The sequence below is a fragment of the Schistocerca cancellata genome, chromosome 1 (genome assembly GCF_023864275.1).
Source record: "Schistocerca cancellata isolate TAMUIC-IGC-003103 chromosome 1, iqSchCanc2.1, whole genome shotgun sequence".
Classification (NCBI taxonomy): domain Eukaryota; kingdom Metazoa; phylum Arthropoda; class Insecta; order Orthoptera; family Acrididae; genus Schistocerca; species Schistocerca cancellata.
Window position 1 is genome coordinate 1,067,038,414 of NC_064626.1, and position 14,415 is coordinate 1,067,052,828.

General features: G+C 45.7%; 1 protein-coding gene across 1 annotated transcript in view; it reads right to left on the reverse strand.

The window, feature by feature from the left end:
* The window catches only part of LOC126090706 (progestin and adipoQ receptor family member 3-like), a 194,865-nt gene that overhangs the window by 130,082 nt on the left and 50,368 nt on the right, over nt 1-14,415 (reverse strand). The window contains exon 2 of the mRNA XM_049907006.1: nt 527-659. Within this exon, the coding sequence (XP_049762963.1) occupies nt 527-628 (102 nt within the window). The 5' untranslated portion in view covers nt 629-659. The remainder of the gene's footprint in view (nt 1-526; nt 660-14,415) is intronic.

The following is a 14,415-nucleotide window of genomic DNA, read 5'->3' on the forward strand; positions in this document are numbered from 1 at the left end:
TTTGCTGAGAACCACTTAATAATTTTGTGAAAAACATCATTTACAATTACATCACTTAGTTCTTGGTTTTTGGATGTTATTACTATACTTGTATCATCGGCAAAAAGAACTAACTTTACATCTTCATCAATGTGGAATGGTAGCCTAAGTCATTAGTGTATATCAAGAACAGTAAAGGACCTAAGACCGAATCTTGTGGAACCCCGTACTTGACAGCCCTCCAGTTTGAGGAATCAGCTGTTGTTTTAACATTAAATGAACCACTTATTTCAACTTTCTGCATTCTTCCAGTTAAGTATGAATTAAACCATTCGTGCACTGCCCCACTCAAACCAACCCAATAGTAAAGCATCTTCTACTACTCTTTAAGGGTATCGTCTGGCTTTACTAGAATCTGTGGCGAGAAATAGCACAATAAACTCAATTTCGGTGCGGGCAGTAGCGGGCTAAGACCGCTGTTGTTTATTCTCCCTGCGCCAATGAATAATGAATCAACAGACGCAGAGGGCGAGTGCGCCGTGCCTACCTGTTTGCCGTCTTCTATCAGGCGCTCCTCCGGCGACGCGGAAACGGCGGTGGAGTCGGCGGGCGGCGCGGCCTTCTCGCAGACGGCGGCGTGCAGCTTCATGGCTGGGCACCTGCTAGCTGGTGGCTGGTGGCTGGGACCTGGAACACAGCCAGCGGGCAGCGCGCTGTCAGACCACACCGGCTGTTGCACTTGACCAGCTGGCCGCGATTGCGCCTGAGCGGCAGCCGGCGGCCTGCGGCCGGCCTGTGACGAAACCCGGGGCGCGGCTTTCTCCCGCCAGCAGACGAGTTGCAGCAACGCGACACGCCGGCCGGCGTCATCACGCTACTGCCGCTTAAGGCACTTAGATGCTACTGATGCGCCGCGAGTATATAATACACAGTTATCAGCCGCCAGCAATACCGGCGCTCATACCATTGAACACGTTTCCATTAAAAAGCCACAAAACAGCACAATCCATCTCACGAAAACACTTAAGGGCGTAGGACGTCAAACGGGACGACTTGGAGCAGGAGAGGCACCACAGGAAACTTTATTTTCTACTGTCTACAGCAGTACCGGCGCTCAGACCATTGAACACGTTTCCATTAAAAAGCCGCAAAACAGCACAATCCATCTCACGAAAACACTTAAAGGCGTAGGACGTCAAACGGGACGACTTGGAGCAGGAGAGGCACCACAGGAAACTTTATTTTCTACTGTCTATACTTTTACAAATAAATTCATAAAACTTTGTCAGCTTGACCAGGAAGGATTCAGGATTCATACTCATAGCAGTGGAAGTGCAAAAACATAACAAAATAAATTTTTTTTAGATATGAAATTTCATCATTTTTTCACTTACTGTTGGCTGCACTTGTTGCTATAGGTACATTTTTATTCACAAGTAAGAGAGATTCTTTGATGAATTTTGCACGGCATACAAACCATACTAACAGGTGCATGAAACTGTAGAATTTTCCACATCTATTAAAAACTGTGGTAAAAATTGAGATAATTAACTACAAAATTTGATTTTTTTTCTAAACATAAAGTTTAAAACGTAACAGCTCATTCATTTTTTCATAAATTAATTAGATTCTAGAGTTTCAAACACCTGTAAGTATGGTTTGTATGCTGTGCAAAATTCATCGAACAGTCTCTCTTACTTATGAAGAAAAGTGTATCTATAGCAACAAATGCAGCCAATAGTAAGTGAAAAAATGATGAAATTTCACATATAAAAAAAATTACTTTGTTTCGTTTTTGAACTTCCGCTGCTACGAGTGTGAATCCTGAATCCTTCCTGGTCATGCTGACAAAGTTTCATGAATTTACTTGTAAAAGTATAGACAGTGGAAATTAAAACGTCCTGTGGTGCCTCTCCTGCTCCAAGTCGGCCCGTTTGACGTCCTACCCCCATTAATCACTTGGGTTGCGTCGTAGGTAAAGCAGGTAGAAGACTTAAGTTCATTTGTAGGAACTGGGAAAATGCAGTCAGTCTACAAAGGACGTCACTTACAAAACACGCCTGTGAACCATCTGTTGACCAAAGAGACAGAATACCGCAGAGAGGTAACATAGTTACGAGAGTGAAGCAAACTGAACAACCTTCTGCCATGTTTTGAATATTCAAAAGGGAGGGGCATAGTACACGATAGTGCATAAAGAAATTACGGAAAGTAGGGTAGAATAATGAATTCACATATTCACGTAAAGTTAAACACAGTGAAGTCCTTTTTGTGCTGGTGTATAACACAAATGTACGAAACCACTGACAGATAACATTTTTACTCTGTACGCACTTGAAATAAGATATATTCGTAGTCTTATTGTTCTTCGGGTACAGTTATACGTTGCGCTAAAGTTGGGCATGATTTGGTTCAAATGGCTCTGAGCACTATGGGACTTAACATCTGAGGTCATCAGTCCCCTAGAACTTAGAACTACTTAAACATAACTAACCTAAGGATATCACACACATCCATGCCCGAGGCAGGATTCGAACCTGCGACCCGTAGCGGTCGCGCGGTTCCGGACTGAAGCACCTAGAACCGGTCAGCCGCAACGGCCGTGTAGGCATGATTTAAAAAAGAAATTCGGCAACTGCTTGTCTTATAAGTATGTACCCTTACTATCTCGCCACAGAATCACGAGTGGCTTAACTGAGAGGGCCACATCGGCTTTCGGCTGAAATCTGTCACGGGACGTCTCTCGCTCGCTACTTTTGAGAGGCTTAATCGTATTTCGTTGTTTCCGTAATACAACTTGCGTGTTATGACTATATGCCGTTTTAAGGCAACGGAGCAGTGAAGATTTATCACAAGCTCGTCACACTAGGAACTTTTGCTATAATTAAATGTCAGTTAGAGGTGTATTTGCTGTAAAATTCCTTAGGAGATTCTGAGATTAACGCGAATAATGTTCGAAACTATATGTAATAGCTGTCGTCATGTGGTTAGACATGTGCAGTTATGCAGTCGAAAGAACTGGTATACGATAATTTTTTTCATCTTCTCGTTTGCAGCACATTCTGGGATTTTCTTATTCTTGTAACAGAAGTACGTTCTGCAATTTTCTGTGTTATTTTCATATAAATGCTTGCTCTATCAGGAATAAGATCCTTCTATTTCGTGACTTTAGTCTGATTAAGAAACGAAAGAATAAAGTGGTGCGAGTAAAATAACCTGCAGTGACATTTATGTTCTTTCTTGCCACAAATATTTGACCGTTTCCTCCCGAATATGTCGCCATTTCTGAGGGTGTGATTACACAGGAATCTAACAGCACAGCTTAAATTGCTGCTAGTCTAGTGAACAGCAATGACATTTACATTCTTGTCTGTCACAAATATTTGGCTGTTTGTCTGCGAGTATGTCACGATTTCCGAGAGTGTGGTTAGGCAGGAACCTAACAGAACAGTTTAAACTGCTGCGAATGAAATGAGCAGCAGACATACACTGAGAGCCAAAACATTACGACCACTGCCCACCGCAATGTTGTATGGTGCCTGGTGGCGCTGAAGGCATGTGACGCGGCAAGAGAAGTAGATGAGCGGACCAGAGACGAATGGAGAATCATTCTATGGACGGTAAGCATATTGACCGTATACAATGAAGGACTTCACGAATCGTCGTAGGTTTGTTCAACGAATTGGCCGAGCGCCTCGAAAATTCCGAAAAATTACGAAATGCTCTTTGCGAAGTTTCAAGAACCAGAATTATCTTAGGAAAGTAGGAATCTTCTAAAACTCCGTACATACCGCTCATGTACGGACTGCGAAGACAAGGTTAGACTAATTGCAGCGCACGCAGAGGCATTCAAGCAATCATTCTTCCGGCGCTCCATACGGGAAGCAGCCCTAATATGTGATTCAGTGTGAAGTACCCTTCGCCATACATTTCACAATGGTTTGAGAAGTATAGATTTAGAGATACACACAAATATTTAGATATAATACTCGACCAAAAACTTGTTCGAAATCCCCTCATACTAACTATAGAAAACAAAGGCCACAATAGACTTAAATTAATAACCAGCCGAAGATCAGGGCTGAATCACTTGACCAAATCCACACATACAAGATCGTCAACCGCCCCATCCTTAACGATGCAAATGCTGGACGGGCCTCCGTTAAAGTTTTAAAGCTCCCTTCAAATTCTTGGACGACACGCACACCGTCTCGCTTTCTGTAACTGACTGTCTTCTCACTCCCACGCCTTGTTCCAGCTAACATTTCCCCATCCCCTCAAACGTCAGGAATACTTTCGCCTGACCTGCACCTCCCATAAATCTGACTGCCTATACGACGTTGTATGGCAACTTGGAAACCTGATCCGCTGCCGCGCAGATGCCAGCACAATCTATCCGTGTCCGAACACTCCGCATCTTTTCTCTCCAGTTGTTTTAACGCCTTCCACTCTCAGAAGAGGCAAAATGTGCATCTTAGTTATATGTAGTTTGCCTGGTGTATCAATTTTCGGAAGCGTCTGTCCATTTGGTTTTGTGCAGCGTTTATTCCGTAGAGATTTAGTGTGAATCATAACTTGAATAGTGGGTTTTCGTGAAGGAGTGGAGAGTGTCACGTGTGCTGCAGAATCGGGCACGAAGAAGAGAAAGCGCGTCGCCGGAAGAAGGCTCTGCTTGTAGAGGATGGGAACTGGGACGCTATGTCGACAATAAAAACTGAACAAGCGGGCCAGATGGAGACAGCACCGCTAACGATTGAGCTATACTGTTCACCAGGCAACATACGACAAACGTCAAACTGGCAGGAAGCGTACTGAAATGAGGTGACAAAAGTCATGGGATAGCGATATGCACATATACAGATGGCGGTAGTATCGCGTACACGAGGTATAAAGGGGTAGTGCACTTGACGGAACTGTCATTTCTACTCAGGCGATTCATGTAAAAAGATTGCCGACGTGATTATGGCCACACGGCGGGAATTAACTGACGGAAAGGTACACTAGTGGCCATTAAAATTGCTACACCACGAAGATGACGTGCTACAGACGCGAAATTTAAACGACATGAAGAAGATGCTGTGATATGCAAATGATTAGCTTTTCCGAGCATTCACACAAGGTTGGCGCCGGTGGCGACACCTACAACGTGCTGACATGAGGAAAGTTTCCAACCGATTTCTCACACACAAACAGCAGTTGACCGGCGTTGCCTGGTGAAACGTTGTTGTGATGCTTCGTGTAAGGAGGAGAAATGCGTACCATCACGTTTCCGACTTTGACAAAGGTCGGATTGTAGTGTATCGCGATTGCGGTTTATGGTATCGCGACATTGCTGCTCGCGTTGGTCGAGATCCAATGACTGCTAGCAGAATGTGGAATCGGTGGGTTCAGGAGGGTAATACGGAACGCCGTCCTGGATCCCAACGGCCTCGTATCACTAGCAGTCGAGATGACAAGCATCTTATCCGCATGGCTGTAACGGATCGTACAGCCAAGTCTCGATCTCTGAGTCAACAGATGGGGACGTTTGCAAGACAACAACCATCTGCACGAACAGTTCGACGACGTTTGCAGCAGCATGGACCATCTGCTCGGAGACCACAGCTGCGGTTACCCTTGACGCTGCATCACAAGCAGGAGCGCCTGCGATGGTGTTCTCAACGACGAACCTAGGTGCACGAATGGCAAAACGTCATTTTTTCGGATGAATCCAGGTTTTGTTTACAGCATCGTGATGGTCGCATCCGTGTTTGGCGACATCGCGGTGAACGCACATTGGAAGCGTGTATTCGTCATCGCCATACTGGCGTGTCACCCGACGTGATGGTATGGGCTGCCATTGGTTACACGTCTCGGTGACCTCTTCTTCGCTTTGACGGCACTTTGAACAGTGGACGTTACATTTCCGATCTGTTACGACCCGTGGCTCTACCCTTCATTCGATCCCTGCGAAATCCTACATTTCAGCAGGATAATGCACGACCGCATGTGGCATTTCCTGTACGGGCCTTTCTGGATACAGAAAATGTTCGCCTGCTGCTCTGGCCAGCACATTCTCCAGATCCATCGCCAATTCAAAAAGGTCTGGTCAATGGCGGCCGAGCAACTGGCTCGTCACAATACGCCAGTCACTACTCTTGATGAACTGTGGTATCGTGTTGAAGCTGCATGTGCAGCTGTACCTGTACATGCCATCCAAGCTCTGTTTGACTCAATGCCCAGGCGTATCAAGGCCGTTATAATGGCCAGAGGTGGTTGTTCTGGGTACTGATTTCTCAGGATCTATGCACCCAAATTGCGTGAAAATGTAATCACATGTCAGTTCTAGTATAATATATTTTTCCTATGAATACCCGTTTATCATCTGCATTTCTTCGTGGTGTAGCAATTTTAATGGCCAGAAGTGTAGTTGAAGCTAGACGCATGGGACACTCCATTTCGGGAATCGTAAGGGAATTCAATGTTCCGCGATCCACAGCGTCAAGAGGGTGCCTAGAATACCACATTTCAGGGATTACCTCTCACCAGGGACAACGCAGTGGCTGACGGCCTTCACTTAACGACCGAGAGAAGCGCCGGTTTCGTGTAGTTGTCGGTCCTAACAGAGAAGCAACATTGAGTGAAATAACCGCAGAAACCAATGTGGGGCGTACGAGGAACGTATCCGTTAGGACAGTGCGGCGAAATGTGGCGTTAAAGCTCTGTGGCAGCAGTGTCTAGCTCATATTAATTCCCAGGCACGCAATACTCAAGAAAAATGTTAGCACGTGGCACTGTACAGTATCAAAAAAATGGTTCAAATGGCTCTGAGCACTATGGGACTTAACTTCTGAGGTCATCAGTCCCCTAGAACTTAGAACTACTTAAACCTATCTAACCTAAGGACATCATATACATCCATGCCCGAAGCAGGATTCGAACCTGCGACCGTAGCGGTCGCGCGGATCCAGACTGTAGCGCCTAGAACCGCTCGGCCATCCTGGCCGGCTGCACAGTGTCAGCCAAAGAAATGGTCAGTTATCCGATAAACCATCGTCAATCACGATCTCATATAGAATGAAATATGCAAACGAAATCGTATAATAGCACATGCATGGAGGCAAAATATTGCCGCCTCACAGCCTCATTCTAAATATATACGTTGTATATACGTAATTAAGTTCGCGCGTAACCCTCAGTGCGTGAGCCCTACTCGCAGTTTGGACAATTTTTTGCTAAGATAAAAGTATCATACAAAACATACTACACACACACACACGGAAGAATTACAGTGGATTGTGAATCAGTCTCACCAGCCACCTACACCAAAAAGATCATTGTTAACATCAACAACCGGCCGCGGTGGCCGAGCGGTTCTAGGCGCTTCAGTCTGGAACCGCGCTGTAGCTAAAGTCGCAGGTTCGAATCCTGCCTCGGGTATGGATGTGTGTGATGTAGTTAGGTTTAAGTAGTTCTAAGTTTAGGGGACTGGTGACTGTTAAGTCCCATAGTGCTTAGAACCCAACATCGACAAGGAACCGACAATTGCTTGTTTATTTAAAAGAAATATACTACTTCAAAGAAAAAACATGTAATTAATGTATCTCGTTCACATGTGATTTCGAAACACATGTAGTTGTAATCATGTCCCTAAGTCAATGAACTGGAGTTTGCTATTCATCGAAGAGAGATTGGATGCGGTATGCTACACTAACGCAGTTCAGGTTTATGAACTGATTATGACAGTGGCCAGGCTGTATAGGCAGTGAACGTACACAGGCTGAAGTAGTGCAGGAGGGAATTGTCAACAAGAATGCTACAGGGCTGTCCATAAATCCTTAAGAGTACGAGGAGGTGGAGATCTCTTTTGAACAGCACGTTGCAAGGCATCCCGGATATGCTCAATAATGTTCTTGTCTGGGAATTTTGGTGGCCAGCCGAAGTGTCTAAACTCAGAAGAGCGTTCCTGAAGCCACTCTGTACCAATTATAGACGCGTGTCGTGTCGTATTATCCTGCTGGAACTGCTCAAGTCGTCGAAATGCACAGTGGACATAAATGGATGCGGGTGATCAGACGGGATGCTTGCGTACTTGTCATCAGTCAGAGACGCATCAGAGGACCCATATCACCCCAACTGCACACGACCCACACCATTACAGAGCCCTCACCGGCTTGAACAGTATCCTGCTGACATGCATGGTCCATGGATTTATGATGTTGTCTCTATACCCATACACGTCCATACACTCGAAACAATTTGAAACGAGACTCGCTCGATCAGACAACATGTTTCCAGTCATCAACAGTCCAATGTCGGTGCTGACGGTCCAGGCGAGGCGTAAAGCTTTGTGACGTGCAGCCATCAAGGATACACCAGTAGGTCTTCGGCTCCGAAAGCTCATATCGATGATGTTTCGTTAAATGGTTGGCACGCTGACACTTGTTGATGGCCCAGGATTGAAATCTGCAGCAATTTTCGGAACGGTTGCGCTTCTGTCACGTTGAACGATTCTCTTCAGTCGTCGTTGGTCCCGTTCTTGCAGTATCTTTTTCCGGCCACAGGGATGTCGTAGATTTGATGTTTTACAGGATTCCCGATATTCACTGTACACCCGTGAAATGGTCTTACGGAAAAATGCCCGCTTGATGGCCACCTTGAAGATGCTGTGTTCCGTCGCTCGTGCGTCGACTATAATACCACGTTCAAACTCAGTTAAATCTTGATAACCTGCCATTGTAGCAGCAGTAACCGATCTAACAACCGTCTTGTATAGGCGCTGCTGACCGCAGCGCCGTATTCTGACTGTTTACATGTCTTTGTATTTGAATACGCATGTCTACACCAGTTTCTTTGGCGCTTCAGTGTAGTACGAAATTCTATACCGCCGTTAGTCTTCATCCGCGTTGCAGTCCCCACGTGTAGAAACAGCTGCTTGTATGTCATTCTCGTATTTGATACCGTACATAGCCTCAACAGATGCTGCTACCGTTGCTGGGCTCTCGCCCTCGTAGTTCTAATGATCTTTGGCCTAACTAAATTGGCCCTGCGTTGTGTACTTCTAATCCTATCCTTGACATCTGCCCGATCGGGAGTTCTGGCATATGCCAGTATGAAAATCGAATTGCTTTAGCATATATTTTGCGTTTTCTGTTCCTTGTATGTGCATCCAAACATCCTGCGTCCTCAGACTTCTTCATTGTAGTTTTCAGTGAAGAACATGCTCCCTTTCGCCTTCTAGTATGCCGCGTTGTACGATAGGACCGCGAAGATGTCCTTTAACTATAGAAGTAGATGTCCTTTAACTATAGAAGTTATGATAACAGACATTCGTTAAATGAGCTCTGTGTCGTAAAGATAACGTCTCAGCTTTCCGGAACGTTTACGTTCAGTGATAAACGTTAATCGTAGGTAGTTTGACTTGAATATTCCATGAAACACATATCTATGTTACCACATCAACGGCCCTTTGACCAATGTCCATATTCATGAAGCTATAAAGAGCGACATACAAAATCTTCACAAGGACAGTATACTTCCTCTTTTGTGCCTGGAGATTAACAACTATTAAGTCTTTCCTATTCTATTTATTTATTTTTGTAACATTTATAGTTTCTATTCTGTTTTTTTCCGACGTTTTCTATTGTTTTTTGATGAACAAATGCCGGAAAATAAGGTGAAGTAACAGACAACAGTTCAATAATCGCCAAAGCGTCATATGTGAATGGAAAATGTAGCTATAGCGTCAAATAATACTTTCATCTTTACGAAATAATCCTTTTCTTTCTGTACACTTTCGTGAAAGAAATATAACGCAGCTAACAATAATTTTTCGAGTTACTGAGTTTTCTCTTAGTGTGCTACTGTTGGAGCATTTCAGATCGGAGTGCTACCAGAAAAGATTGTTTGTAGCATGAAGAAGCTGTAACGGTCACGGATACGATGTCTCTCTGTCTAAGACATTCCGCTCCTTGATGAACCGAACCATGGAAGTTCTTAATCATAGATTATATCTGTTGCCAGAGCGGTTTTCCTAACATCGCACGTCTTCTGAGTTCCAAGCCATGTAATTCAGTACACAGAGCTGTCACGAGATCCGAAAAATTGCCTCAATCAGAAAATGATCCAGTCCGTTCGAACCCGAAATGTCCTGATGATACATTCGACCACTGTATCAATATAAACAATGCGCTTTTACATGTTACTCTACTGGGAAAAACAATGTCTCGTGAAAGTAGGCAGAAGAAACGTAAAGGGAAATGCAAAATGTACGGGAAACGGGTGTGAGGCGAGCCGATGTGGTAAGAGGCGGAGCGTGTTTGGTACAAACAGCGCAGTGTATCGTGAAGGCGGCGAAAGTGAAAGTGTTCAGCGGTAACATACTCGTAATCTAGCCGCGGCCTTGGGACTGTCAGTGCTCAAGTGGACTGCCGGCTCGAGTGGGAAACTGCATCGCTAAAACAAGGCTAGTCCGGCGGCCTTTAGGGGTGATTGTATTGTATTGTCTTATATGTTAACCGGGGCCTAGAAACGACGCAGAGGCTCCGTCCCAGCGGCATCCGCAGTGGTCCACAACCCCACGACGACTACCGCAGTCCACTTCAGCCCTCCGCCGCCCCACACCGAACCCAGGGTTATTGTGCGGTTCGGCCCCCGGTGGCCCCCGCAGGGAACGTCCCACACCAGACGAGTGTAACCCCTATGTTTGCGTGGTAGATTAATGGTGGTGTACGCGTACGTGGAGAACTTGTGTGCGTAGCAATCGCCGACATAGTGTAGCTGAGGCGAAATAAGGGGAACAAGCCTGCATTCGCCGAGGCAGATGGAAAGCTGCCTAAAAAGATCCACAGACTGATCGGCTCACCAGACCTCGACACGTGTCCGCCGGGCGGGTTCGTGCCGGGTACCAGGGGCTCCTTCCCAGTCTGGAAAGCCGTGCGTTAGACGGCACGGTTAACCGGGCGGGCTTGGGGGTGATACTCTTCACACATCTTTTCTGGGGCGAGATAATGCGTGTTCTTAAGAAAAAACCTAGTGGAATATAATTGGTAAGGGTAAGCAAGGTCAGTTGAAGGCTTCCTCCTCCTTCTTCTTCTTCTTCTTCTTCTTTCTCTTCTTAGAGGAATTCGGAGTTAATGAATTTGGTCATTGTGTAGATGGCACTCGGTTAAACGGATATACGAAAATGTTAGTTTTCACATTTCTGCAAAATTAAGGCCGTTATTTATCGCTAGGATGGTAAAATTTGCCTACCTCTTACATGTGTCGTGGGCTTAATGTCAATACAAAATGGTTCAAATTGCTCTAAGCACTATGGGACTTAACATCTGAGGTCATCAGTCCCCTAGACTTAGAACTACTTAAACCTAACTAACCTAAGGACATCACACACATCCATGCCCGAGGAAGGATTCGAACCTGCGACCGAAGCACCAGAGCGGTTCCGGACTAAAGCGCCTAGAACCTCTCGGCCACAACGGCCGGCAATGTCAATACGCCTTCAGTGTGGTGGTGGTGATTAGTGTTTAACGTCCCGTCGACAACGAAGTCATTAGAGACGGAGCGCAAGCTCGGGTTAGGGAAGGATTGGGAAGGAAATCTGCCGTGCCCTTTCAAAGGAACCATCCCGGCATTTGCCTGAAACGATTTAGGGAAATCACGGAAAACCTAAATCAGGATGGCTGGAGACGGGATTGAACCGTCGTCCTCCCGAATGCGAGTCCAGTGTGCCAACCACTGCGCCACCTCGCTCGGTACGCCTTCAGTGTGAAATATACTCAGAACGATTTTGTTCTCATTCTTTCGTGTCCTACTTTTTTAAAAGTTTACTTATGTTCCCCCTTAACGGAGGGAGCTCAGTCGCCCACATTATACCTCAGCATTCTTGCCTTTACTAATGTGGAATAACATGAAAATAAATGTTTGTAGGATAAAGCAGCGATGAATTCATGCCATGATGATGATGTGAGTTCTTCTAATTTGTGGAGAATATCATGGTGAGGGCTCGTGGTAATTGTATGCAAGAAATTTTCCTAAGTAAAGTATTGGAGATGATACTATAGTTATGGAAAGAGATGTGGAATATACATAGGAGCTACTAATTGTTGCGATGTAGGAATTAAGAGTTAGGAAAATATCTGTTTGGCAGGAAGGCGGTGAGTTGGAGGTGTCATTTGGAATTGGTGGGGTGAAATTGCTTACAGGTGATATTATGCGTATTTCTCGGGGATTATCTCATGGTCTGGGAAAGGGAGTTAGTTATAATTGCCTGGGGAAAGAACGTGGAGTGTTGATAGCAGGCCAGATTTCTCAAGGATGGGGATAGCTTGGGGTATTGGGGTACACGTTAAAAAGAGACGTAGAGCAGTAGAAAGTGTTCTGGTACCTAGGTGTTTGAGAAATGTAGGAAGCTTATGACATAGTACAGAATACGGGTGGCAAGACAGAGTGCATGACTTTCTAGGATCTGGAGGGAATGGCTCAAATGGCTCTGAGCACTATGGGACTTAACAGCTGTGGTCATCAGTCCCCTAGAACTTAGAACTACTGAAACCTAACTAACCTAAGGACATCACACACATCCATGCCCGAGGCAGGATTCGAACCTGCGACCGTAGCAGTCGCGCGGTTCCAGACTGAGCGCCTAGAACCGCTAGACCACCGCGGCCGGCTCTGGAGGGAATGATAAAACTTGAGGAGTCAAGGTCTATGCAACGGATCAGGATAGGAACATCTTTGGTAATACACTTTTATACAGCATGATAAGAATGTGGAGCAGAGGCACAAGCTAAACTTGCTGACAGCCAAAATATCAGCATACGAAGTGCAAGCATAAATAGTCGCGAGACAACCGAGATGAGACCATACTTCGTGACACGGACACGCTCCACGGCAGAACATCCACGTACAACAAATTTCCGGATTCAGCGAGGAGATGAGCCTTGTAGAGACACTGACAGCCATCTCTCAACCTCTACACTTGAGTGGAGCGGCAGTACAGCCGTTGTGAATCCTGAGTTGTCCCTCAGCACGTCAGGAGTCAACTGTCCACAAATGTGAGGAATTATACTTACGTTCTGATACCAAGTATAGAAGTGTAATGTAGTATAGCACTGTATTGTAGTCTAGAAAGCTTCTTATTCTTCTTTTGCTAGTGCCTTGTCCTGCGGTTTCGCAGGGTCGGCATTCTTAGGAACAGATTTGGCAACGTTAATTTTTCGGGGTGGCCGGATGCCTTTCCTTCCTGCCGCCATCCTGTACCCCCCGGGGACGGAATATGTGTACCCCAGCTGTGTGCGTCGAGTGTAATCCATGGAATAGTGCGAATGGGTTCAGATGTCTGCGACTCGTGTAACTGAGGCGGATAATGGGGACCAGCCCAGTATCCACCTAGCAGGATGTGGAAAACCGCCTGAAAACCACACCCAGGCTGGCCGGCACACCGGCCGACGTCGGTAATCCGCCAGGCGGATTCGATCCGGGGTCAGTGCGCCTACGCAAATCCACAAAGCAGTGCATTAGTGCTCTCGGCTAACCTAGCAGGTTATTGTAGTCTAGAACAGGGGTCTCCAAACTTTTTAGTCCGCGGGCCACATTGACTCCTCCACGAAGTCATAAAGGCCAAGATATAGCTAGTGGGATTAAAGCACCCAGCACTCCATGATCACCGTAATGTAAAGCTAAAGGAAAGATGAAATCGCAAAAATCTAAGGTTGTGGGAATAGCTAGCACTGAAACGAACTACGATTTTTATTTAATTACATAATTTTGATTGGTGGACGTACCTGACCAAAATCCTGGCGCATTTTATTCTGGCGACTTTCACCGACAAAAAAGTATGTCACTGCACATTCTTCACGAAAGCGTCCTGCAAAGTTAACGAAATCTCAAAATCATTGTCAGCAACATTACTACTGCAAGGCGTAACAGAGGTAGAGTATGTCAAAGCATTGTTATTTCAAGCAGCGCAACAATAAGTTTAGTTATGTAGTCTTGTAGCGAGTAGCAGAGCCAGAGCATATATTTGACAGTTCTGTTGCGTGATTGTGTCTATGTTGCGAGTGTCTCACGAGTTTTTTAGTGTTTTATGCGCTGTTACTAGTAGGTGAATGGTCTGTCTGTTTATTGTGTATAGCCACAAGTTTAACCATGACCTTCCGCTTTGCAAAGCTAGAGCTCCGACAATGTCGCGTTGTATTGGTCGCAATAGGCCTCGAAACTCAACTGTTGGCAGTATAGGTACGACCTCAAATATTTGGCGGGCCGGATACCGGGGATGTCCGGCCAGCTAATGCAGGCCGGTTTGCCGGCCCTCGCGGGCCGGTTTCGGCCCGCGGGCCGTAGTTTGGAGACCCCTGGTCTGGAATTACAGATCACAAAATTAAGGATGTAGCAATGTAACATAGTACAGTAGACCAATAGCATGTGCCTCCTGGATTGCAGATTAAAATGTTGGTG